At 41.1% G+C, this 27,351-nt stretch overlaps 1 protein-coding gene across 1 annotated transcript; it reads right to left on the reverse strand.

Annotated features, from left to right (window-relative positions):
- Nucleotides 1-493: 493 nt before the first annotated feature.
- LOC115006572 (guanine nucleotide-binding protein G(q) subunit alpha-like) lies at nt 494-27,123 on the reverse strand. The gene is made up of 7 exons (XM_029428842.1): nt 26,988-27,123; nt 13,235-13,419; nt 12,455-12,609; nt 11,189-11,317; nt 8,079-8,208; nt 6,130-6,283; nt 494-5,478 (listed from the first exon to the last, which is right to left on the reverse strand). The coding sequence occupies exons 1-7, from the start codon at nt 27,121-27,123 to the stop codon at nt 5,288-5,290; spliced, it is 1,080 nt and encodes a 359-aa protein (XP_029284702.1). The 3' UTR covers nt 494-5,287.
- Nucleotides 27,124-27,351: the final 228 nt, after the last annotated feature.

Below are 27,351 nucleotides of genomic sequence, written 5' to 3' on the forward strand. Positions count from 1 at the left end.
ATGTTCCTCTTCGTTGATGCACTTTGTAAAAAAAAAAAAAAAAAGAATCAATCTTTTACAATAAATGTTTACCTTATTCTGTCCGGTCCTGTAACTTGAGTTTTGTTTTCCATCAGTGATGATGAAAACTTAATGTTCATTTACAAGCAGGAAGAGTTTAGCGTCTTTCAAGGACCGTAGACGGTCACATCAGCCGCTGCAGGGAACAGAACCAGTATTTGTGCCGTCTATTTAATACAGATTACACATGTGCAGCTGCCAGCTAACCATTTTTGAAAGCAAGCTGTAGTTCTTCTGAGTTCCCCCCCCCCCCTTGCAGACGGTGAGTTCTACATTTCAAGGATCCATTGACGTCAATGTCACAATAGTATAAAGACCATCTTGTGGAGATCTGGCACCTTGAACCTCACATCTGGTGTGTTTCACAATCGGACTTGTAAAAGTTAATCCCAATATGAACTCACTGCAAAGGAAACGTACAAGGATGCAATAAGAGAGTATAGGAACATATTTTATTCCAATTTAAAACATTTAAAGGAGAAGGCTATGAAAATCATTTTCATGTTTGAATGAGGTTCAGGCAACAGTGGTTGAAATGAAACATACAAAAAGAGAAATATGGCTAAAATACTGTAAATCAAGAACCATTAGGACCCTCGTTCATGAGGGCGTTGCATGAATACAGTATCTCACCCACCCACTCCCTCCCCATCCTGACAAACACATGCAATTAAAATGACATTTATCTTAAAAACAGCAGTTCATCAGTAATCTTAAATATAGAATAAAATTGTCCTTTTTTTTTTGTTTGTTAATTAATCACATGTGTTTATTTGTTTTAAAAACTGGACCATGAAATTCACCGGCCCTTTGATTTTTCACAACATTGGCACTTGTTAAGAGTCTGGCTTTACAAAGAAAGGGGATTGGCACACTCATTGTACATAATTTACATTTGGTATACTTAAAAAAAAAAAAAGAAAAAAGAAATCAAAACAAAAATACATTACTTTCAATTTGTACACCACTACACAAAGTTTATTTTTTACTCTTTTAAAAAAGTCTGTCATCTTAAGTGGTCCTAAATACACGTGTTAAGGTGTGTCAACCTTACAAAAGAAATAAAAAGATGCAAAGATAGCTTTTTAATATCACTGTATGTCCATCCCTCTAATCAGAATGGATCTCAAGCAGAAGCAATAGCCATCAAAAGTGTACACATACACACACACACACGCACGCACGCACACCTCAGAGTACCAACGAGCGCTTTAACGGACATCTAAGTTGCATGAATGCAGGCCCATCGCAGTGGTGCAGCTTCAGTGCCTTCGACCCAGGGAAAGAATACACAGTCCAATCAAGTAAGAGAAATAAAGAGCGGGAGAATGGCGGACATGTAAACGCATTCATTCACTCACCCGCGATTATAACCACCACAATATTATATAATGGCCATTTCAGTACCTTCACTTGGCAAAATCTTTCAATAAATACAGTAATACAGAGGCTTAACACACAAGCTTCATTTGGAAAATAAAGACACCGTAATGTAAAAGTGGATTAAACTAAAGTTTGGCACAGAGCTCAGGGTCAGGACACGGAAAGTGAGGAATCTTTCATCGTTTCTGCAGCCGATTGATTTTGTTTGGCAAAGTGTTTTGTACTGGATTGTCGTACAAACTTCTGCACACGATATATGCAGAATAGGGCTGCAACTAAAGGTTATTTTTCATGAGTCGTTTGGTCTGTAAAATGGTGAAAGCCCAAGATGACGTCCTCAAATGTCTTGTTTTGTCCACGACTCAAAAGAAATTCAGTTTACCGTCAGAGAAGCAAAGAAACCAGAAACATATTCACATTTCAGAAGCAGGAACTTTTCCTTTTTTTTTCTTAAAAAAAATTACTCAACCAGATTAATCCATTACCAAAATATGTCAATAAATGTAATAGTTGACAATTAAAATGATTAATCTTTGCTGCTATAATGCAGAATTAAACAAAAACAGTACAAATCAATGGAACGGATTTGAGATAAATGACCCCGCTCGGCTCTCGTTGGTCGTGTTGGTCCTCAGCTGTGAGGGGCGAACCAGACAAGGCATGAGGTGCGGAGTCAGCTTGTGAAAACTGATTTTAAAGAGTACGACATCGTGCCAACACTGGTCACCTTCATTTTGTTTATCATCCTCATAGCAGTCCATTCAAATCCAGTCGCTGCACAACGTCTCATCTACAAGAGAACACAGGTTTCAGGAGGAGCGTGCTCCCTGAAAGCCAAGCTGAGGATTATAAAAACACAAACGGACATGTTATCCCAGCAGTGAAGCACAAACACAATACTCCTTTCCAACTCCGTTACAGGCAGCTAGTTTAATTCATCCACGTAAAAAATACACAAGCTCCTAAATTTCAAAGTGTGTTGCATTGTGACGCCCACAAGATGAGTTCTGTTAGCGAGGAAGTGTGAAAAGCGTCGCCCTGTACACGAGACTAACCGCTCGAGAAAAAGGCCTTTAAATGTTGCCTGAAGCACCGAAGATTAACCCACTACAAATACATGCTGGAAAAACACAAGATCTGTCCAAACAACTTGTCAAAGTCCGAGCTTTGCAAACCCCTCCAGTATTGTTTCAACTCATAGAATGGCACTTAGCATAAACGTCCCTTCTTCATTACGTGCGTCTAAACGTACAAGAGAATGGCTTCATGTACACAGTGTACACACGTGCACCAGAGAAGATTACTCTCACTGGGTGCATGTGGCTAACATGAAGGTTAAGTAATACACAGGGTGAGTGAATCCCCCCCCCCCCCCCAAAACTCAGCAGATGACTGCTTTTTTTTTATTTTGTAGAAAAGATCTTTTTAAATTTGTAAACCTTTTGGCAAACACTTTAAGATGCACAGAGGGAGCACGGCAGGATCTGTAATCATGTCTTTCTTTAAATTTGACCCTTCCCGCTCTTTTAATGTGCACAAAAAAAAAAAAGGTCAAAAGTGTCCCAAGCACTCCACTCCCCCCTCCGAACCAATGCCAAAGTCAAACATGGAAACACTACCAATGATAGGCCAAACATGCATAACCACATAGTGGAAAATATTATAAAGCCAAGAAGATCAGCACATAATTCATGAGTGTAAGAGGATGGTTATTTAGATTAAAATGTGGGAAACTCCACTTCTTTTGACGTTCTCCACTAAAAAAAGGCAAAAAAAAGATAGCGAACAAAGAGCCACACAGACTTCCCCTCGGGAACGTCAGGTAGGCATCTGTGGACTGCTGCATTCCTCCCTCACTGAACCTGCGGCCATCAGCCTCGACAGGACGTCAACACACTCTTGATTCAAAGCCCCTCGTTAATTAATTGCACCTTTTCGCTCTACGCCGTCCATAGAGTCCTTTCATTTCTACCAAAGCTGCTAGTAGTAGCCCTTGTGATGAAAAAGTTATGAAAACTTACCTGAATTACATTGTGAAGACAAAAATAGCCATCTATCAACGTTCAGCTTAATGGAATATTTAAACAACTACCAGGCAAGAGACACGATATGGGATCGGCACCGATAGCCAACACGTATCCTTTAAAGATTACAAAAGAAAACAAGCATCCCGTGAACACTAAATATTCAACCACTAACTTTTTTGTCTGTTTTCATTTTCCTATTTGCATAAAGCACAAACCCGACATGGAAACAGTGCCCCCCCCCCCCCCCCATTGTCAAGCATTTGAAAACAGAAACTGCAACAACTAAATATATGAAGTATCGTTAGAAAGATAGAACACGTGTCCATAAAATAGTTTTGATATTTTACAGCAGTATAAAATCCCCTCCTGCCTCGTCGGTTGGAAAAGCTTTGAGCTGAAAGAAGAGGACGTCTCATCGACTGCACCGACAACACGCAGATCTCATCCACTAATTACACGTAGAAAAAAGAAAAGAACTCTTGCTGTCCATTAAAGTTTATCAAATGTTGGCCGAATAAAGATTACGCAGAGAAGCCGTGTGGATGATCGAGACCAACGTGTGATATAAGCGAACTGGCGGCTACAACAGACTATTGCACTGAACTAATCTGGCATCATTCGCACGTCGTGCACAGGAAGATTATTCTCACCATCAAAGGGAACATAGAAAATAAATTACAGTACTAATACATGTGATTCAGACAACAGCCGACATAAAGAGACGCCACACAAAGTGAGTTGTTATCAACATCTGAATGATCCACTTAATTATTTAAGCACTTAATTTTTGCCAATACCAGTTTCCACATTTTGTGAGCATCTGAACCACTTAAGGGACGAACAGGATACTGGCAACGTAATTATATTTACAGAAACAAAAAGTAGGTGGGTTTTAATTTGGCAACGCGATACAAAGTGACAGGAGTCTTTTTGATATACAGTATGTGAATGCCGGTAGTGTCGTCTCTCTCTCTGCGTTTCATGGTAACACTTTGAACACGAGGGCGCCGTGTAAATGGAGCGTTGCATTTCTTTGAGTGGTCTTCAATTTAATTTGGAAAACAATAGCAGTAATAATAAAATCGCCAAGAAGTAGCGGGAAAAGTCTCCAGAGAAACATCTCCATCCAGCCCTCACTGTGTGAGCAGCAAGAAAACTTTATTTACATTCAACAGAGCTTCTGGGCTCTGATTTGGGGCGAAAAAAAAACAAAACACAATTCAAGACCCGGGGGGAACCAAGTACCTCACTGCACCCCAGCACGGCCTGATAATGTATTCCTATCATCGTAATTAGTTACCCTTTGCAGAGGAGCGGGGTCTGCAGCCGGGCCTCATGCCCTCCTGCTGTAGTGTTTAGCATGCATGGGTTAAATAAGAAGAAGGGGAGAGAGCCCTTTTTCCTTAACATCTGTAGTCTACCCAGAGAAGGCCCTCTACCCACCTGGAACACACAAGCACTGGTGATAATGTCGTGTAAAAAAAAAAAAAAGGGGTAAATGTGAGCCATGCCCGGGCCCTGAATGGGGACCGAGAAACCCCCAAGAAAGGGGGAGACATGGAGGGAGAGTTAGATGTGTGTTTGTACAAGAGGAGCAAATATTAGAGCCACAAAACAGATCACCATGGAACCAAAGAACATGGATAGTGTTGGTCTAGTAAAGTGTGAAGCAGCAGCGTGTTTCATGCACGTGTGTGTGTGTGTGTTTCTAGAAGTGGACTCTGCATTGTGTGTGTGTGTGTGTGTGTGTGTGTGTGAGGGGGGGGGGGGGGGGGGGCTGCAGGTCTCTCTCTCTCTCTCTCTTCCCGTTTCTCTTTTCACACCAGGTTGTATTCTTTGAGGTTGAGCTGCAGGATGGTGTCTTTGACGGCGGCGAAGACGAAGCGGATGTTCTCCGTGTCGGTGGCGCATGTGAAATGGGAGTAGATGATCTTGTCACTGTCTGGGTTCAAGTCCACAAACATCTTCAAGATGAACTCCCGACCCGCTTGGGCGTCCCGCTGGGGGCCTGGGAGAAAAGAAGAGACATTTATTTCTAGCTTCTATTGAGCGTCACATTTGCATAATTTCACTTTGATTGTTCTTTTGTGACATTATGTCATTTTATCAATTCTTAGTACGAGTTAAACAATTAGAAAAACCCTTTCTGGGATGACGTTTCCATTCTGTGAGTAAGAATTCATTTATAACCGTGTACCATCTGTTGGTAGTCAGTTCTACAGAACCAGCCGTGGTCAGAGGTCCAGTTATATGAAACAGCTTTTCTGTTTCACCTCACAGTCACTCCTCCTTTTGTATATTTCTGTTTCTTGTATACATCTTTATTTAATTTAAAGTTTTGTTTTGGTTTTTAATATTTGCTTTTATTTTTCCATTTTAATGACATTTACTGCGTTTGTATACTTTGTACATTTTATCATACACAAATAAAGAACTAGTTGAGTTTGCATTGTAGTACCTCATAATAACCACAGGGTGGCGCTGTGCAATCAAAAATATAAGAACGGTTTCTGCCTGTGTGCAAATAATGATATTAACACTTTTGGGATACACGTTCGATGTCTATTAAACTATAAACAAAGTAAATCTAAACTGCTCAACACTGACTGCACGTACAATAATCACATTAATACTGTGTTCTACTGAAAACTCAAATCACCATCAAACTCTGGGAAGTAGTCCACCAGGTGAGAATACATGATCTTCTCCTCCAGCAGGTCCTTCTTGTTGAGGAAGAGGATGACGGAGGAGTTCTGGAACCACGGATATGTGATGATGGTCCTGAACAGAGCTTTACTCTCCTCCATGCGATTCTGACAAACGGAGGACAGAGAGAGAGAAAGTAAACACAAACTCAGAATATGAGACGACTTCTCAAATTCTGTTGACTTTCAGAATGATTCACGATAACTGGAGCTGGAGAGCGTCCGCAACCAACACTGTGCAACAAGAGAGAGAGGGAAACCATTTACATGCAGCAAAAACACGACCAGCGGAACGAAACTTCAGTTTCTCTTCAAAGACAAAATACATAAAGAAACAAATGAATTGATTTACTTAAACCTGTAACAATATGTTAATTTAACTTATTATATGGTTGCCCACATAGCTTAGGTGTGAGCGTCGTGTAACTCTCCTTAAACTGCAGTTTTATTAGAAACAATACAGCATAGTGTCGCCATATTTTGCGCGGCAATATTATATCAATACACGGACTCCAAGTATCGATCATTTATTATATAAATGATACATTTGACTTTGAATTTGACGGGATTGGCAGGAAATTGCTCAAAACAAAGACATCGGAGAGAGACGTGAGAAAACTCTTCTCAGTGAAACAGATTGTAATAAATCGCAATATGTTACCACAATATTTAGCATTCCGCAAAATGTCGCAATATCATCGTGGGGCCTCTGGTGGATCCCTACCGTTAGCTTTAACCGCTAAAAGGGATGAACTGTAGCTGGACGGCAGCAGCTACAGGGTTTTGTCGTAACGGATGAGAAACAGTCGGGGAACACTCGAGATTGTCAAAACTAAGATTTATTCCTCCGAAGAGAAACTGTCTCGCCAACATGAAAAAGTGGAGCTGGAAACTCACTTATGTAAACTCCTAAAGGCTGAGAGCTGCTGTCAAACACGACTCTCCTTCCTCTTTCTGATCTTAACTCGTTGCCAGCATCACTCCCACAGTTTAGTCTCGGCGAGTCATAACATAATCCTGGACAGACTTGACCCGATGAAATCACAGATGTTTGAAAACAATCTCGTCAGGCTCCGACTGGTCTGAAGGGTCAAAGTCTCGGCTTCGAGCCCGTCGACACGACGGGATCATCTCTGCACAGCCTCAACCATTTAGAAACGGAGCTCGGTAGCGGCATCAAGGTGACACATTACAAGCAGGAAAAGCAGATAAATAGCAACCTGCAAGAATGAAAACATATTTCTGTGTGTGTACAATAAGGCCCCACACCTGAGCGGGCCCAGTGGAGATAAAGCACAGTGTGCTTTAACACACTGTTATCAGAGTGGACAAACATTGAGCTGCTATATAGTGAGTCAGACTGGCAGCTGGGTCTGGATTATGAAAGCCAGTTGTCATATGACCAGGTCACAGAAAGGAGCAGAGGCTGATCACATTTACATCCGAGGAGTAAAATGATTGAAGAGCCGGCTTCTCTTTGTGAGATTAACAAGCTGTGAACACAACACTGACGTATTATGACCTTACAAAGTGGATATGCTGAACAGTTGCTTATTTACACATCCAGCCGACACAGACCAACATTAGCAAGGGGTGTTTCTGGCCACCGTACCGATGTAAGCCTAACACCTGGAGACCAGCAGGTATTTCCAGGTTTCAATGCGGGAAAACCTGATTAAAATAGGCAATAGACTCCTCCCCTTTCCAGTGAACTAATATGCCTTTCTGGTTTGTTTGGGTTGTTGGTTTCGACGTCGCAGGAGAACAGGGTTGGTTACTTGTTTGGTCTCTTTTCCACACTCTCAAACCAGAGCTGGTGAATGTTGGAACAGTCCAAAGACGGTTTTGATAAAATGTTCAAACTATTCATAAAATCACAACTGTTCCCGTGTCGCCGTCTCACCTCGTTGTCCGACTCCACCAGGACCTGGTCGTACTCGCTGAGCGCCACCAGAAACATGATGGAGGTGACGTTCTCAAAGCAGTGGATCCACTTCCTCCTCTCTGACCTCTGACCCCCGACATCCACCATCCTGATAGGGACATGATGAGATGGAGGCCCGCCAAACAGGGGGCAGAAAGAATCACATGAAAGAGAAGAAATGACAATTATCTCTAAATCGATCACTCAGTCTTTAGCGCTTCACGCTTCACGCTTCAAACATCATCTCAAAGATTTAGCTTTTGTTAAACCCTGAAGCCCCCAGCCGAAGGATCTGGGTCACGTCTTTTTCACTAAGCTTTGTATCCAGTAGGGATGTCGCAATACCAGTGAAATTCCAAGATACGATACCACGTTAAAAAACAAAGCAGCATACACTCCTGTATTACTGTTTGCATATTGTTTGTTTGTCAGGAAGTTAAACAGGTCATAATTCCCTCTCTAATATCTTTTCTATATTACTCTGAAAACATTCAAACAACTCTATTTATTCTGGTTTCGCGCCAAAAAAACGACATTTTACAAAACTTCCTCATGATAACGTTACAATTCACCTTCGCCAAATATAACCTTTTACTGAATAGAGCTCGTGCACGTCTCTGGAACCTCTGTTCACCGGCTGCTAACGGGTAATGTTAACTAGTATAGGATGCCTCCCCTGGACGCGTCGATAGTGAGTTTAAAACACATTTTCTATCGTCCCTGGGACGTCATTAACAGAAGTGCTGTCAAGTGTTCAGACTATCGACTTGGTACTGAAGGATCTGTTCGCGTGACATCCAGTGGTGGCAAATCAATACATTTCAAGGCCAGTGCGGTCTTAGTATTACTTCCACTTTAACCGAATACTAAATCTAGAGTAGTTCGTACCCCTTTTGCACCGAGAATATAAATAAAAGTAAACAGAGAATTTGCCGCGCGGATCACAGAAAGGACAGAGCAAACCTCATCTTCTAAAATAACTAGAAGTGCGTGCGTGTGTGTGTGTGTGTGTGTGTGTACAAACAATGTCGTCATTCTCTGCAGAGTAGATGCAGGAGAGTCCATGCAAGAGATGGAAAGCAGTACGGATACATGTCGTTTAGAAGTGCCTTTAAAAACAGGAGGAATACGAAGAGGACCGAGGGAGGAGGACAACTGAATATTTAAGAAAAGGGAAATCAAGGAAATACATTGAAGAATGCGAGAGACTTGAAATATGAGCTCAATGTTTGGGGTTTATCCTCTTGGGCAAACTGGTTTTCTCCTCAAATGAAATCAATTACATTAGAGTGAAGAGCTAATGCTGCTGGATCAGAATACAAGAGCGGCAGAAAGGGCAAACGTCAGGTTGTCTGATCTGCCCCGATAACCTGCACACTCAGACTATTAATTAAACTCTGACTGGACTCCATCAGTTAAGTCGGTTCAAGTCTCCTTTACAGAAACGTTTACGCAGTTTATTCCAAAGCGAGAGGGCGAAACTTTGATCCCAAAAGGTGAGTGGGTCTGCCAGAGGGCATTGATAAATGGAGCCTGCAGAAGAGCCTAAAATAAAACCCCTTCACATTAGATGACCTCCTTTATCTTCTTCGAGCAAAGACACTTACTTACTTTGTGTGACAAGTTCTCCTACGCTGAATTTTCTGTGACTTCACAAGCCAATTAAAAGAGAAGGAAGCACGCCTAATGGAGATGCGTCTATGAAAGGCTTCCTTGTTGCAGCTACGGCCCCCGTCAACTGCAAGCAGAGGCAGCATAATGCCACATGCTTGTTACTATACACGAGTTTGAGGAACGTCTCATCCTGCAGGAAGTATCTTCCATGTTTAGTTTTAAAATGAGACAAATTCTCATAAAATCCCTAAACTACGAAACCTCAACAGCCGTGCTCTTCTTCCAATAAATCCTCACAATCATTCCCTCTTCATATTTGTATTTTTGCTCACTTAACACAACTCTGATGTCATTGAGAGCGTGCAGTGATTCACCCTCAGCAGCACAGCCCGGCAGAGCCTCTCGGCTCGCTGCAGCGGGGCTGCTGGGAAACCTCTTCAGCACAACCTCATTGCAAGCAGAGTTATTTCGAGCCTTGCCAAGCGTAGGAGGCTGACATGATGGCTTCCTATCGATTTGCACTCTTCTGTAATCACTCTTGTTCCCTGGGTCCAACTCTTTCTCCTCATCTTCTCCTCTTTTTTTTTTTTTTTTTTTGCAAGAAGAGGAGGAGGAGGGAGGGAAGCTGCTCTACGTATTGGTGGCAGGGTCCTAAGACTGTTTCTGTGCCAAGTCCTGGAGGAAACTTCATAAGAGTACAGCCTGGGCATCGTCATGAAGCATCTGTATACAATTATTTACACTACTTTATTTGTATGTAATGTAATGGTCATTAATTAATTAATTAATGACCATTACTGGGAGCCATATTATCTGCAGAGGTCTCCTACCAGGTGATTAAAACCAGTACAAATGGTTTCTCTGATAACTTAAGATCCAGACGTCCGAGGACTAAAATCATTTATCCAGTTAAAGTTAAAAGACAATTAATGACAGACAACCATAACACTGATGCGTGTGCAAAGCAGATACAAAGACATTACAGGCGAGCAAATGAAACGCACCGTTAACTTGATTAAAATTCTTACGTTTTCTAAATTTGAATGGAATAATGCAAACTCAACAATATATAAACATATAGTCTAGACACTTTTAAAAAGGTATAATATGTAACATTTCCACATTAAATTGCTTGTTTTGTCCTATTTACAATCAAAAACCCAAAGCTAGTAAGTTTACTATCATACAAGAAGTAAATTATGACAGTGGAAAAGTAACGTTTGGTATTTTTGCTTGAAAAACGTCTCGTTATAATCTTCCTGATTTTCATTTAACGTCTCTACTTAATAGATTGTAAGTGGTGGAGTCCGACATTTCCACGCTAGATTCAGATTGCCTGCTTATGTACGACACAGGAAACAATGCACGCATGTAATCCAGCACAATTTTATCTCTGTGTTGCTAATAATAATAATAATATATAACACTAGTAGGGTAGAGAAGTGCGTTTAGTCAAAGTAGTGTTGTTGTTCTACCTGAAAATGATGCTTTGCAAGTCGAAAGGGTATTCTATGATCCCAGTGGTTGGGATTCGAACCCTAAGCACGTCCTGTTGGGTTGGTAGATAGAACGGTTCAGCAATACGATCCAGATCATTTAGATAGCTAGAGACAGGAAGGACAACAACAGACAGAGAGGGAGGAGAGAGAAACAAAAGCAAGTGGATCAGTCCAGATGGAACCACACCATTCCCAAGAGTTCTTATGGGAGTAGGTGACGCTTTGTTCTTCTAGCCTCAAAGTTTCTCTTAGAAATGTAGCTCCATCGTTGATGGCAGCTCCCAAAGACAAAACATTCCTCAACGTTATCATCTGCTCCTCTTGTAGTGCTCACAGTGAAGGTTTTAGGGAAGCAGGAAATCTGAAATTGGCTCAAAATGATGATTTAGCACTCAAGAGGCCAACTTTGACTGCCTGGATGAAAATAAAAATGACTTTGTAGCGAGACTTCACAGGAGGGTTGAGGCCAGTCTTTGAGAGTGTACCATCAGGGATGTGTTAAAGTGCTGAGCCCTGCTGCACAGGGTGGATGGAGACCGCGGCGTCGGCGGTTTCCAACTGGCTGACTGTCGAGCCAATCAGTGGCGTCATCAGAAGCACTTGACACCAGCACCTGAAGATAATATTCTCCAGGTCAAATGGGTACTCAATGATGCCGGTGGTGGGAACTGGAACCCGCAGCACGTCCTGCTGAGTGGGCGTGCACCCCGCTGATGCTATTCGTTCTGAATCGTTAAGGTAACTGTGGAAGGGGAGGGGGACATATGGCTCAACCGTACGAGACCACATTTTTTATTATACGCCTTCTTACGTGGATGAGTGAAGCTTTACCGAAGTGTGACACTGTACATTATGTATATATTAAAAAAAGATAATTAATGCATAAAGCCAGCTCATAAGATATATACAGAAATATGCATAGGCTTTATTCCCCCCCCCCCCCCCCAATCCTCATCTTTTAAAGATATTATTAGCAGTCGTTTATAAACCTGCCAACATTTCCTCCTTTCTCCGACTCTCCCCATCTGTCTGAACTGTCTTCCCTTCTTCCGGTCGACTGCACGTTTAAACAGGTGCAGAAAGTCTATTAACAACTTTTCAATTTGTCTGTGATTTCATTACTCATGTCTACACTATGGAACTATTGCATTAGATATCTTGGAGGCTACTGTTGCACAATGATACTGCTTCTACAATTCGACACCAAGTAAATAATCAGTCATTCTAGATCGGTAGACGTACTATTTGGTTGAGTCGGAGAGCTGGTACTCTCTCCTGCGGTCGTAGGCCTCCTGGATGCCAGGGTCAGCCCACAGCATCTTTATCGCACTGGTGTACGGCTGCTCGAATGAGGAAACCTTCTCCACGTCCACCTCGCGCACCACCAGGGCATTATTCTGGAAGAACAAGAAATAAAGCAACATGTCAATTTAGTAAATGGGGAGTGAAAATCATAAGATCTCCAAATCTGAAAGATGCTTTCTTAGTCAATTATGACTAAAAGGTCCAGGAGGTGTCTTTCTGTATTTGCCACATTTACTACCTATATAGTGCTACATTCCTTATACACATACGACATACATTTCCCTGCTTTAAACCCTTTTCTATTATTCATATTCTGTGGCCAGAATTCAGTTATATTGAGGAATCAGAGGCAACGGTTCACTCCACAAGAACTATTTATTTAGGATTTATCTGACTGCAGTTTGCATTAGGGAGCTCCGATTGTGAGATTCTGGGTTGATACTTATACGGATGTTTCAGCAGACGCTGATATTTTTTGTTGTTGCCGTTTATTTTGTTTCAGAACGGAAGTACACAACATCACCTGAAGGAGCCTCGTCCCCAAAACCAGCGAGACCATCAGGAAAACATTATTTAGAAAATCCCAAATGTGAAATAACCAAAACTTGTTCCAACTTCTGCAGAAAATAGTAACCAGCAAGTATAACCCAAGTATTTGGATGTGGACATCAACTTCAATAACACAACAATATTTTCACGCCAACACTTAGTACACACCTTGTTCTGTTCGTACTTGTACGGGATCTTGAGTGTCTCAGTTGCCCGGATCATGGCCTGCATTGAGGTGAAGATGTTCTGGTACACCAGTTTGGTGAAGCCCTTCTTATCCTCATCTGTGTAGCCTGACCCATGGATTATTCTCATCTGCTTGATGAAAGTGCTCTTGCCGCTCTCTCCAGTACCTGAAAGGAAGACAAGAAGAGGGTTAGGAGACAACTTAATGAACACAGGACGGTTTGAAAAGGTACGACATGATCCGGTAACATAACACAAAGTTCTAGTGTCCGACCGTGCTGAACTACAACTGGAAAGAAAAGGAAAATCAAAATGAGACGTTGCGACAATTCTTGTGTGCAGATAAATTAGGAAAATTAAAAGAGAGTAAGGTCAATGCACTGCCGCTCATACCAGCGCTTCATCAGAAAAGAAATCCTGCGGCACGCGAGTTTGCTTTTTATAGCCACGTTTCCACTGCATGGTGCGGCTCTACACGCTCTTTTTTGGTTTCCATTGGGAACAGTTGTGGGTAGTACTAGAAGTATCACCTAGCACCTAGACTAGCATCACCACTTTGCCTTTTATAATCTATTTGGGCAGCTATCGGTTTGTTTGACAACGTTTTTTCACTTTGAGCACCAAGCGACAGTGACAACACCAGCGCCTTTCTGAAAAGTTTAAGATTTTCCCCCTAGGAGGTGTTTGGAAAAATAGTCTCTGCGCTTTGAACAAAGACAATCCGTGCAACGCTTTCTCTCAAGGTTCTTTTCGGCATAAGATCTCTCTCCATTGGGAACATTGATATGTGAAACCTGCTAATTGAGGGAAACTATACTAGAAACAGAAGTACGAGTATTTCAAACATTTGTTGGAAAAGCAGGTCAATGCCACGATACCCAAAGATGAGCTCTAATCCATCCACCCTTGTCTAAAAAATACAACGCAGTTCTTTCACATTAATGTAGAAAACCAAGCAGTAAAATAAAAAAAGAGCAAGACTTGTTGGTTCTAAGTTGTTCTAAACAGATTCAGCAAAGCATAACAAACTTTGTCAAATTGTAGCCCTTTTATACAATTCATATTTCTGTGGTAAACCGGTCTTTGCAACAGACTGACCTCGTCTATCCACCTCCAACCTACTGTTGATACACAAGGCTGTGAAGAAATCCACACCATCATGCCAGGCCTCTACAGGAGGACTGATCATTCTTCCACATGGCGTCAGCTCATGATTCACTTTTATTTGCGTGTAATTCTGGTGATCAAGACATGCGAGTTACATAAAAGTAAAGGACTCTAGAGACGAGTTTAAATCAAAAGTTTAAAATATATGGAGAAATGTTTCAGGGCCTTGTTTTGGTCAAGTCATTGCCTTCTGGTTCTAGTGCACCAAGTTGTGCAATGTTACAATGCAATGTAATCATTGTTTTGGCTGTGGTGACCACAGAGGCCCGACCTACAGTTGTGGTAAGTGGAGCAGTACCACATGAGTAACCACACGAGGGATGCACGGCTCACCTCAGCGCAACAAAGAGTCGGGTAAACAGAGTTCACTTCTCCAATTTTGTATCACAGTGACCATGCATATGCACACATGCATAAACACACAGATGGTGTTTTTCCATACACATGTAATGGCTTGGCTTGACTCAATTTTGCGCGGCACGTCAGCCCAGCATGGCGAAGATTTGCATTTCCATTACCTGCTTGAAGGTGCGTCTTTAAATGATCAATGGCTGTGACTAGTGGTCAAAGGAGCGGCTGTAAAATGGTGGATAAACACAAGTTATTGCCAATAAAAGCCCCCCCGTTATTTTTTATGCTTAATTTTCCTCCCTGGAGTATTAGTCTTGCTTTTATTGAAGAATAGCCCCTAACAAAGCTCCACTAATTTGGTGATGAGCACATTTCATTTCCTATAAATTCTTCACAATAAAAGTCCCCCTTTTATTATTTATTCTATTAGCAAAATCAGTAAATGCTAGGTTTTCATCAGCAGTAACTTAACACAACTCGTAATACAGCAAAAAGTAAAATGATGCGGATATATGAAAGTACAAGCAGGGATGCAGGAGAGAAACATCTGTCTCTCTGGTCTCCTGCACGGGCACGAGTCGAGTTGCGCTCCAAACTAGGGATGTCAAGAGAACAGATACTTCGGTACCAAGTCGATGCTAAAATTCTGAAAATACTACACTCATTTTTCTACAGGCCGCAGGTATCGTAGTTCCCTGTAGTACCATCAGAGCTTGATACTAACGGCAACCTGTCGGTCCTGGGACGATAGAAAATGTGTTTGGGACGCAGTTAACTTACTATTGACGCGTCCAGGGGATGCACCCTGATAATGCTACATTGTGGACAACAAACTGGGGTTGAAACCGGCAGGAGGACATGTAGGTCATGTTAGCTGTTAGCAGGGAGAAAGAACCAGCTCCAAAAAAGACTCGAGAAGGAAACCTGTTTGAATACGCAGAGAAAGAAATGCATAGAACCCCACTATCCCTCACCCACCCCCAACTTCTCCAAGAGAGCTTTATATGGGCATATTCAGTGGTAACTACCACTCCAGGCTTCAGGGTCAGATGAAGAGTCAAGATGAAAGATGAAGAGTCAAGATGAAAGCATCAGAGTTTTGTATACTGTGGTCATCAACTTAACAGGGACATTCAAAAGATAACGGTCTAAACCAAACTCAACCTCTACTTTCACAATGCAGCTCTTTCTCTCTTCCACCCCCATTCCCACCACCTATCGTCTTCCTCTACAACCCTGCTCAAGCTCTCCACCGCTCATCTCTCCATCTCACTTCTCCCAACATTCAAGTGTGAGTCACTGCAGCTACACAGTCTCTGTGATTTCTGTCTTTCACTCTCGTCTTTGTTTCTACTGATGTCAACTAGGGCTGCTTATTGACGATTATTTTCATTATGAATTCATCTACAGATGACTTTCTGCTAATCAAATTATTCTCTCGTTAGAAGAGACAACATTGATGTCCTTAAAGCTAACAGTCGGTTTGAACGGTTACAAAATGCAAACATATTTGATTTACATTAGCAACAGTTGGTATTTTTCTGGACATTTTATAATATAAATCAAGCTTATCATATGTGTGAATTGTCCATGCATGCATAAACCAATATAATACCCAATGTAGCATAAACAGAACTGCGTGCGCATTCTATTTTGCTGTATATAGTCCTTAAAATGGTAAATGGGCTTCATGTATATAGTGCCTTTTAGGGCTGCACAATATAAGGAAAATAGGCATTTAATATCATTAAAGTTATTACTTGCGATAAATAAACAGGTTACAGTATACCGCTAAAATTGCACATCGGGAATCGATAATATCAAACTGGGAATAAGGAAACAAACACTAGTGCCGCTGATAAGGTTTACAGCCATGATGTCGAGGCAGATCCGTAGTGGAAGATTAGATAATGAGATTTGTGTGATAAAGAACAGCTGGGTAAAGAAGCTGAAATGTCTTGCAAGGATGACGAGAGTCAAGGATGACGAGAGTCAAGGATGACGAGAGTCAAGGATGACGAGAGTCAAGGATGACTGCCGCTGAAAGAAGAGCCCGGTTGAGTGTACAGTGAAGGAGCGCCCTGAGCACCGCCCGCCCTGTGAACACAGGTCAACATCGGAGTTTCCCCTTCAGACAGAGTACGTCTTTGAGAGAGCGACATAAATAGCAATTGTTAAGACACAGCAGTGGAGAGTTCACTTTCTCATTGACTAAAGAGCTGAAAATAAAAGGGAGGGGGTGATACTGGGATGTAAGAAAAGAAAAAGTGCATTTACTCTCCTTTCATCATTTCCAAGCAGAAACATGAAGGGAGTTAAAATGCGATATATACATCAGCTTTGTTGATCAAGTGAGTGTGTATTCATGTGCATTTGAAAACACACACAGGAGGAGAGGGGGGTCACGGCAAGCAATGGTGGAAAAAGACAGAGGGTGTAGTATACGGTACAGATTGCAAGGCCCCTGAGGCAAATTTGTCATTTGTGATCCGTGGCTGCATAAATAAAAATTGACATGTCTTGCAGGCATGATCAGCTTCATTCAACAGATGCCATTGTTCTCGCCGTCTAACTGGAAAACCCAGCAGAAGCATTTCTCACGGACAAGCTACTGTACATTCACTGGAGCTACTCCTGAGGGGTAATGCTAGTTCCCATGGCAACTCCAGCACTGGACTCATAAAAACATGGCAGAAAACACCAGCTGATCGGCTTCAGTACGTCTTCACAGAGCCCAGTCAAACATTTCTTAACCCCACAACATCCTGAGCCAGTTCTTGACTCAATTCAAAACTTAAATAGCCAGAGACATAACTATTTGAATGGTATAAGCATCTTATTCTCCTTATTCTTTTTGGGATACTTGAAATTTCTATCTGAATTTGTGAACCCTAAAGAAAATAAAAAATAAAAATGACAGATTTAAAATAAACTTTATACAAACGGATATTTCTGGTCCTTCAAAGCCGCTGTAAAATACTCTGTAAAATACTCTGTAAAATACTCTGTAAACATACAGCTGTGATCTCGTTACTATAGTGTCACTTGGCCGTTAGGGTGCTGGGTTCCATACAGGCTTACCAGACACCTTGAGCAATTTTGAAATCCCAACACAGCAGAGCCGGAGGGAGCAGGATGAGGAGAAGCTCGATAATCACACAGCCGTAACCGTTAACCAGAACCGTGTCACTCTGCCCACATCATGCACTGACCGGGGTATTAGTCATTTGGCTAAATAACCATTAACTCACAAATAACAGGGGGGAAACTAGTTGAAACAGATCTGTTTCATTGGGTCGGGTCAGCACGGCGAACACGGGGGACAGTTCAGCTGTGGTTTACATGAAGAGTAATAACTTGAAGCAGAGTTTGGCATCCATGTTGAAAAGGGAAAGAACAGAAGAGAGTGGAGGAGACGAGAGGGAAAGGAAGGAGGTGCAAAGTGTGACAGAGTGGGGGAGAAGGGAGCGCTAAGTAAATGATTCCTTAAAACTTCCCCCAAGCACATCAAACAGGAAGCTTCGTCCACTTCAGCGCAGTGTTGGGAAAGGTTTGCTGAAGGACTGTCTGACTGTACAGGAACTGAATGACTGTCTAGAGGCTCTTTTCACCCGCAGGGACTGCTCCAGGAACATAACATGCATTTTGACCGCAGGAGCAGGGTACTGAGTTTAGTCCCCGAGTCATAATTTCTGCATCCTAAAAGGTTCCTGCTCTCTACTCGGTTCTATTGAACCAGGAAGTATTGGGGTTAACTTTGCCATACTGAGGCCTGTTTACACCTAGCATGAACATGCCAATCTGTATCATGTCTCAGTTTGTTTGGGAGCGGCGCCATCGCAGAGAGAAAAAACGCTCAACAGCATGGCGCTAGTAAACCTGTGTGTACTCTTATTACCCAACACTTCATCAAGAAACAATGAGGGAATCGATAAGAGGAATCGATAGATAAAATCTCATCAATCCATCCCTATTTGGCTGTTAATACTTCTGCACTTATACTTAGTAAGGTTTTGAATGCAGGATTAGTTTTACATTGCTACTTTACATATACTATCCAAATGCTTCTCTGATGGTATTAGTATCAAGTATTGACATTTAAGTTAATGTTTTTTATCAATATTTACATAGGAGGTTGTTTTTAAAGGAGAAAGAGCAAGAGAGAGTCAGTGAGGGAAACTGACATACAAACGATTGTAAACTTAAACAAAGCGTTGGAGGGTTGGACAAATATAAAGCTGAAACACAAACAGCTTCAGAGATCCTTCTCGTAGATTTGCCAAAGTCTCTGGAACTTTACTCCACTATTATTCCTTTAACTTGTCAGCATTCAATGCAACGAGGTACATCATTAAAACAGAACAATTAAAAAGGAGTAGAAATTCAGTTTAACGCAGTTTATGGCTAAAAAAGTATTGTTTTACCATGGTGGTATTTTTAAGAATCCTTTCCACTTCTGCTGTTCTCCTTAATTTAAACATCGCACAACAAATACAATGAAAAGAAGCCTTTGCTAAACTATTGCCTGTATATTTTTCCTACTCTTTGTAGTACTTGAGATGTACTGAAGGAACGTTTTAGTACTTAGTTCCCGACTGATTCTGCAGAATAAAAACACCATTTGCCCAACTTTACAGTTTGTGCATGGGCTGAGCGGCAGTGACACAATATTGGCAGATGCTTCAGTGTACAGCTGCTATGGATACAGTAGCTCCTGCTAGCTGGAGAAGTGTGTGTGCGTGCGTGCGTGAAATAAAAATGGTTTCATATTCATTTCCCATGTCACACGATGAAACCCCTCCACCGCCACCACTTATATGTATAGCTACAGAGACAGACCACATGGGACATATTAAGGAAAAGGAAATTAGTAATAGGTGGATAACAGGAGGAACAAGACTGTGGAGGATAACGACGCACTGTATTTCATAACAGCATGTCTGCTCTTATAGTAAGAAGGCCTGAAAGCTGAAACTGTGTCATCCTTGTATAAAATGGATGGACATGATAAAAAGAATACAAATACAACAGCCTTCAAATTAAGGCTGCAATTGAGGAGTATTGTTATTGTTCTGTTGTCTTGGATAGCATTGTATTGTAACTATACATTACACTGTAAGATGCTCCTGTAGTGTAGTCCCAGCTGTGCATGCCTCACATGCCACATTTATTGCACAGCTCTTGTTTTGTCTTGCAGGCTCATCATTTCTCCTGCAGTGAACTAAGGTTGTTTGTTTACAAAAATGTGCAGCATGTGGAGTTGGAGGAGAAAAATAACACAACTGAACAAATGCTGGTGGGAGTTTGTTAAAAAAAAAAATATCCTGGAACATTTCTTTGGCCCATGTCAACATCTTTAGAAAACATGAATTGATCGTAAAATTAAAAACACATCCATCTCCTAAAATGAAGCTGATGGGCACCAGGCACCTGCCAGCTAACCGTCCATTTCCATCTTCATCTAGTCACTTCAAAAGACGGTGGTGGGGGGGGGAGAGGAGCCTGTTCCGTGCTCTGTTTGAATGTTATCTCGTCCTCTTGTCTCCTCCCATAGACACTAAACGTTTCATTAACATATGCTTTACATTAACGCACATCTTTGTGAATCCTTAAACTGGGAAATGAGTTGACTTCCGGTTCTCTCGTCTCAAAGTCAGTTGCTTTTTGAATGTTTTTTAGGTTGGATGCCTGACGTAAGGTCTGCGGTTAACACAAGCTTAAGAGATTTTAACATTTTGTTCTTCAGTTGTTATACGTTTAGTGAATTTCTGAAGTTACTACGAGTCTTAAAAACAGTGGTGGCTTAACGAGACTGCTAAACACCATCACGCTGAAGACGAGTTATACGACCGTGGTGTAGTCATTTTATAACCTAACGTTAGCTTTTTACGATTGCATTTACTCTTCAAAAATCTAAATAAAGTGGTAATTTGTTAAGATTATCCCGCTGGACAAAACGTGTAAGTATCATAAACATTTGTTTGCCTCCAATAGAAAAATCCCATTTACTGTTTGTCGAGGGAACAATGATGCGAACTTCAGGGACGGCCTACAAAAATACGTCATCCCTGCACCACTCTATAAACGGCACAGCACTTCCACTTTTATTTGGATAAATTGTACATATATTTTCACAGTTATGTCATATTTTTATTGTTTTTTATTATAAATTTGCTCTTATTTTTCTATTTATCTTACTGCGTTTATGTACGCACCAATAAACCAAACCTGATTCTGAAGCGTCAGCGTGGAGCAAGTTGACTGTAAAAGCACATCTAGATCTATGCCCAGAGAAAGACAGAGACAAACACAGGATCTCTATTCCAGTTGAGAAAATTCCTGGCATACTTTTCCTTATAAAAAAAAGGGAAAAGGACTTGGAGGTCAATTTAATCATGTTTGTTCCCATTTAATCAAAATACTAGCTGTACTGAGACGGCAGTATTTCCCACTGGACAGAAGTTTTGCTGCAGATTGCAATCCTCAACTAATTGTGATCCGTCTGCAACTTCACTTCCTTCTTCTTACTCCAAGACATAGTTGGGAACTTGCCCATGGCTGATGTGTTCTTGTGTAAACACACAAAAGAACTTGTCTTTTAAGGTATCGAGACCTGTTTGATTTGTATGTGCACACAGGTACAGGCACTCAGCTGATAAAACAAGTGCTAAGACTTCAACAACTCAGTCTTTTCTTAACTGTACTTGAAATAAATAAACATTTGTCTCCGTCGTAGATCTCAGACATAACTTAAAACATTAATCGATGAGAAGGTTTAAAATGGGACCATACGCGTCTAATAACGAGCCAGACCAACGTGACATGCACTGGGCCGTCTTTCATGTGCCACATAACTGCAGAAACTCTGGGTGTGTCAACATCAGTTCGCTCAACCAACAGAGCTGCCAGACAAACAGTTCACAACTACGAACACCTACCTTCATACCAAACTGTGAAACTAAATGTTTCATCTCCCAGGCACAGAAGCTCAGGACTGCATACATATACCTCTGGAAGAAATGGTTGGGATGGCTGCTGCGGGACAGGTATACTAACAAAACAAGTCCTTATTATACATCAGAGCAACTAATACAAATGGGGGCATAACAAAATAGTTTAAGGAGGCCTAAAACAATTATAAGACAAAGCCCTGCCATGTCGAATCCTTAAGGTCAGAGGGAATTTCTTTCTATGTTCATCTGCAGCATTTCTCACAGCCTGGTCAGTGTTTCCCACAGGATTTTGTGAGACCTTGGTGGGTAAACCTCGGACCCTCTAGGGCAGTGATTCTCAAAGCGGGGTCCATGACACTCTGAAAAGCTCGCAACCCCAACAATAAACGTTTTGACTTTTTGGCACTGCGCCCCCGCCAAAGGAGCCCCGCCCCGCCTGAAATTCAAGGTGTTTTTTGTTTCAGCTATTCCTCATTTAATAGCAAATACATAAAACAATTTTGAGACTTCTTGAGTTGTTATTAAAATATTCGCTTCAAATGTTGCTCCGACCTTTTCTTTAAGTTTGTATTCAACACTGATACCTTTTCAGTTAATGAAATATACTCAAACTAATGAATATCTGGTATTAAAAAAAAGGCAATTTATTATTTTAGCAGGCAACAAATATGCCAGGATCAAACTTTGTAAGATTCAAAGGCTTTATTGCCACATGCACAAAAGCTACAGGGTAGTTGTTGGCAATGAAAAGTCCCAGGCTCCTCCAACAATGCAGTACAGTATACTTAAGACATTAAAAAAAGAGCAAGAGACTTCAGGGTGCAAGTAAAATGCAGGAATAAGTAAATATATATATATATACTGTAATAATATATAAATAGCTCTTTATATACACACATTAATTATGCATTTATATCCATTTTCTCAATACCCAGCCCCATCGTGGCTGGTAATATACCAATATGCATTTGGCTGAACTAACTGGCAGTAAGTTGGAACAGTCACACCACAGTGCCAGGTCAGACTGCATGAGTCTAGCAATTTGAGATTTCTGGGAAATAAGCTCACGTGGGTGATGATTAGCATTATCAGCCTTGGCTGAGAGTCAGTCAGTGCTGTTAGACATACAGTAGTGGGAGTAAGGATGCAGGAAGAGATCTGCCAACTCTGCCTTGAGCATTGCTATTGTGCTTAAGAGGAAATCTAGGGTACCACAGGGCAGCCCTATGATGGACTACGATGCATGTGCATGTACACACACACACACACACGCAGTCTCTTTTGGGGCATTTTATCCTCTGTGTGTGGGTTGTTCATCTGTACCGTCTGTAATTTTGTTATTTCTACAAAACTCTGCCATGCCTGCCGTTACCTTGGCAGCAGCTAACAGGGATCCAAATAAATATGGCCAACACAGGGCTTATCTGCTTGGCTTACTGAAAGACTTACTAAGAGAAACCATAATAGGCGTAGGTAGGCACCATGCATGAGACATCCTTGGGTGTTGCCAAAAAACAAACACTCATTAACCCAGATACTGCAGACCTGTTTGAGCGGCGGGCACATTGACAGAGGAAGTGTGTGTATGTATGTATGTGCGTGCGTATGAGAGACAGATATATATATATATACATATACATATACATATACATATACATATACACACCATTTCAATTATGAGTTCAGGTAAATATCATGTGCAGCCTGGGCCTCAGCTCGTTCAGGTGTACAGAATGTGCTCATAGCCTCTTGTGCCGTCTTTCTTTCAAACTATTCTGGCTGTGAGCTTTTTCTAGTGGTTCCCTGAACTACAATTATTCGTTCTCATATGAACAGTGCAAGTGCAAAATGTCACAAATATGTCTATGTTGTCTAAGATATTATTCTATTACTTTTCCTGATGTTTTAGGTTTTTGCCGTGGCGTTGTTTCTGTATGGGTATCGAGATATTCAGGCAGGTATCGAAGTCATCATTTTGGTATCATAACAACACTAATTGTATTTTGTGGAAACATAATGGATAAAAGGAAAGTCTCTGTTATTGTTTGATGTTATATATTTATAATTATGGTTCTTGATGCATGTTGAAAATATATCTAAAGATTACACTAATAAAATCCCAAATCTGAAAACTTTATTTACGAAACATAAGACCTATACTTGAGCATGATGGTTAGCAAAGATTAACAATGCAGGTGACATGCATTAATGTTAACATTGTGTTGCATCATCAATGTGTGTACAGTGCAAGACTTATCCCTCGTCTAGACATTAAATCTATGGCTTTTCGCAGGGTGATGTGGCACTTCTGCTGTTATATTTCTTCTCACATTAGCATGGGTGGTGTTTATTTCTATGTTACTTGGCTGAAAAGTCTTTATTTATCTGGTTTTTCCTAAAAGCTCTGGATTACTGTGGTCAAGAGATAGTATTTGACCATTACGGTTATAAAATGATGAGACATAACAATTAATTTCTCAGAGACTGGTCCTCAAACATACACAAACTGGTGCTCCCTGGGCTCCGGCTGTACACATTTAATTACTTGTGACTTTAGACAGAGCACTGCTCCGACCCTGGCTCTTCCTCAGCCTGCATGTCTACCATGCACTAGTTAACCACACTCCTGTTGCTGATAAACAGCTGGAATAATTGCCTCCGCTTTAAGAGTCATACAAAACCAGCAATACTCCTTGAAGGTCGCAAGTATTTCACACTAGGGATAGGTCAGGACTCAAATTTTCAATGGTCATTCAATTATATTAAAAAAAGAGTTTATGTGACTGTCGTCTCGTCTTAAAAAATATATTTTCCCTTGATTTTACAGTCGCAGGTAAAACGTGTAAATGCACATCCTTATTACACACTGCATCAACCCAAACTATGGCCATTTAAATACAATTTAGCATAATCAACAGCGTAATCAACAAATGTCAGTCCGAGCAATACATAGGATGAATATTTCCAGCTGGAAACTGAAATATTTAGTTACAGCTGCAATTGTTCTGCTCTACCAGCAACAGTATTGAGCAAATCACCAGCACTCTTTGTTAAAGTTTGTCATTTTTCCCCCCCAATCAGTGACAATATAAAAATTCCACAGTGAATTTAAGAAGTCAAAATGCACTTAAGACATGATATGTAGCCAAAAACCTAATAAAAAGCTACACTATGTGCAGAGGTCTATAAAAAGAATCAAGGAGGTCCATAAGATTTTCCAAATTAAGTGAGACAACCATAGTGCACTATAACTCACACTGTAGCTACATAGAGCTTAGATCCTTTTTACACAACCTTAAATATTGTGACAGCAGACTCCCACCACAAGCTGAAACCGAAATGTCTCCTGCAAACAGTACTTTAGCATTTTAAATAAGTCCAAAATAAATTTGGGTTGCAAGGACGGAATAGGGATACCATCCAAATCAATCTCTTTCAACGAGTCACCATCCCAGTATCTCAGGAAAAGAACAACAACAATACGTTTCTCCGCCAACAACACTTGTACATTTCTAATCAATGATTGGCGATATGTCGGCCAACCGAATCAACAGATGCCTTTTGTTTGTAGCCAAGCAGGACTTAAACCACTTTATACACACACACACACACACACACACACACACACACACACACACACACACACACACCTTATTAGGTGCGATTCCTTTCAGTGTTGGAAGATGTTGCTGATATGAGTGAGAGCATCCTTTAAACCAGAAACTGTGAATTCAGTCACTTGAACAACAAACCTGACGTGTACTTACAACATGACACTGACTCCTTGCTAGTTCAAGTGATGCGTCTGTAGCTAACCCTAAACTTTGATGTGGAATTAACAAAACAACAGCTTTCTTCGTCTATATAACATTACATAAAAACGCACAATGGCTCTGCTCCGCTCTTTAAAAGATGAAAATGAGCAGCCCATTCTCTCGAGAACAGTTGTTTCCCAAAGTGGGCCACCTCAGTAAAGGTCTTTTCTAGACCAGACACCAGGAGAATGCTGGTCGCAGACTTAATTAAAACCAACTCTTTCTTTATTTAAGCCATGTTTTAGAAGGCAGATAAAACTACAGTAATGTGAAAGACGACAGGAATAAGAGGGAACTGTTGACAGCTGGTTGTAGCCAAACGTAAGTAAGTAAAAGACTGAATTATAATGAACTCATACAGAAGATAACCACGCAGACGTCTATAACTTTAAACGGAAGAGTTGATTTACAACAGACTTCAAATGTTACACGTACGACCCATTTTCTAATGCAGTAGTGTCTTTGTTTTGTGACTTGTGACACACCATAGCCATAACGAGGCCTTAAGGCTGATATGAACTAACCACAAACCCACACAGCAACATGTAAGTAAATAGTCACCAGGAAGTGAAGACAGTCCTGTGCCTCTGCGAGTGGCGTCTAACTTGTCTCGTTTATTAGCTTGACATCAACTTGACAGTCAATGTCAATGGCTTTTACTTTGGACGTAAAATTAATTCAAGACGACTGTTACACACGCTGTGATCGGATTTTTAGCTGGGGAGATGTTTCCCCAACTTTACCCGTGACCTCTGACCCAAAAAGGTAGTTTTGAAGAACACAGGTCAGACTGGTCAGGTTGGTGTGAATTTGATTAAATTAAAAAAATGTAAAACTGAAATTCGTAGTTGTCCAACACTCATAGGATTTTGTCAACTTATTGATTTAATTAACAAATCTTAAATCATGAAGAAAATCATGCAAAAGAACCACTTCTAAATCTTGTGTTTACCAGAGATGTGCTCATAAGTTTCTTGGAAACAAGTCATTCAGCAAATCTCACAATATGTTTTGATCAAACACCTGGATATCAATACTGCAGGGTTGGTGCTTTCACAAAATAATAGGACTTTTCATATATAATCATCAGTAATGTGGATATAATGACAGTGGGTAATACAACAGTCTGGTAAGTTTAGAATTACACCACTTTACTGTAATGCAACCTTTAAAATCCATATTGTGATATGCAAAATCTATATCAGTGGGCTACTCTTCCACTACAACACTGGAAATACCATCTAAACCACATCTGCATTTTGAGTTGCATATCACATCACACACAAATCTTGCGGTGACTAGGGTAATGTGGCTTGTGTATGCAAAGCCTTTTACAATGCAATCAAATTAATAGCTCAGTCATTATCTGGTCTGTGTTTATATCAAGGAGGTAGAGATTATCTGCCCAGCCATACCAATGTGCAACATTTCAGATCATGCAAGGCTTACCCAGCAGAAGCAGTTTCAGCTCCCTTCTTGCATCCCTCTTGTCTCGCCGGAGTTGTTTCTCGATCTCAGCGTTGATTCGTTTGGACTCCTTCGCCTCCTCACTCAGGCAACAAGCCATCATGGAGTCTAAAGTCATCACCGCATGAGCTGCAAAGCACGTCTGACAAGGGGCGCCGGGCTACACCTCCCAGAGTATCAAATAAATCAGCAACAGTCCACTTTCAACAAGTTATATCCAAACGCTGATAATGGAGCTTGCTGCAGAATCTGGCCTTCTTTGTTGATGGTGAAAACGGCTGTCAAGTGTCAAATATGTGACAGCTTAGTCAAAGTCTCGTGTAAATCCTCAGGTTACAGGGGCTGA

This window comes from Cottoperca gobio, chromosome 4 (assembly GCF_900634415.1).
Source record: "Cottoperca gobio chromosome 4, fCotGob3.1, whole genome shotgun sequence".
NCBI classification, from domain to species: domain Eukaryota; kingdom Metazoa; phylum Chordata; class Actinopteri; order Perciformes; family Bovichtidae; genus Cottoperca; species Cottoperca gobio.

Bases quoted from the DNA above. Each gene is read 5' to 3' on its own strand.
- LOC115006572 (XM_029428842.1), bottom strand. From the start codon at position 27,123: ATGACTTTAGACTCCATGATGGCTTGTTGCCTGAGTGAGGAGGCGAAG. The intron at 8,209-11,188 runs GTAGAACAACAA...TGTCCCTATCAG, and splicing joins TTGCAAAGCATCATTTTCAG to GATGGTGGATGTCGGGGGTC. The intron at 6,284-8,078 runs GTGAGACGGCGA...TCCGTTTGTCAG, and splicing joins TGGTGGAGTCGGACAACGAG to AATCGCATGGAGGAGAGTAA.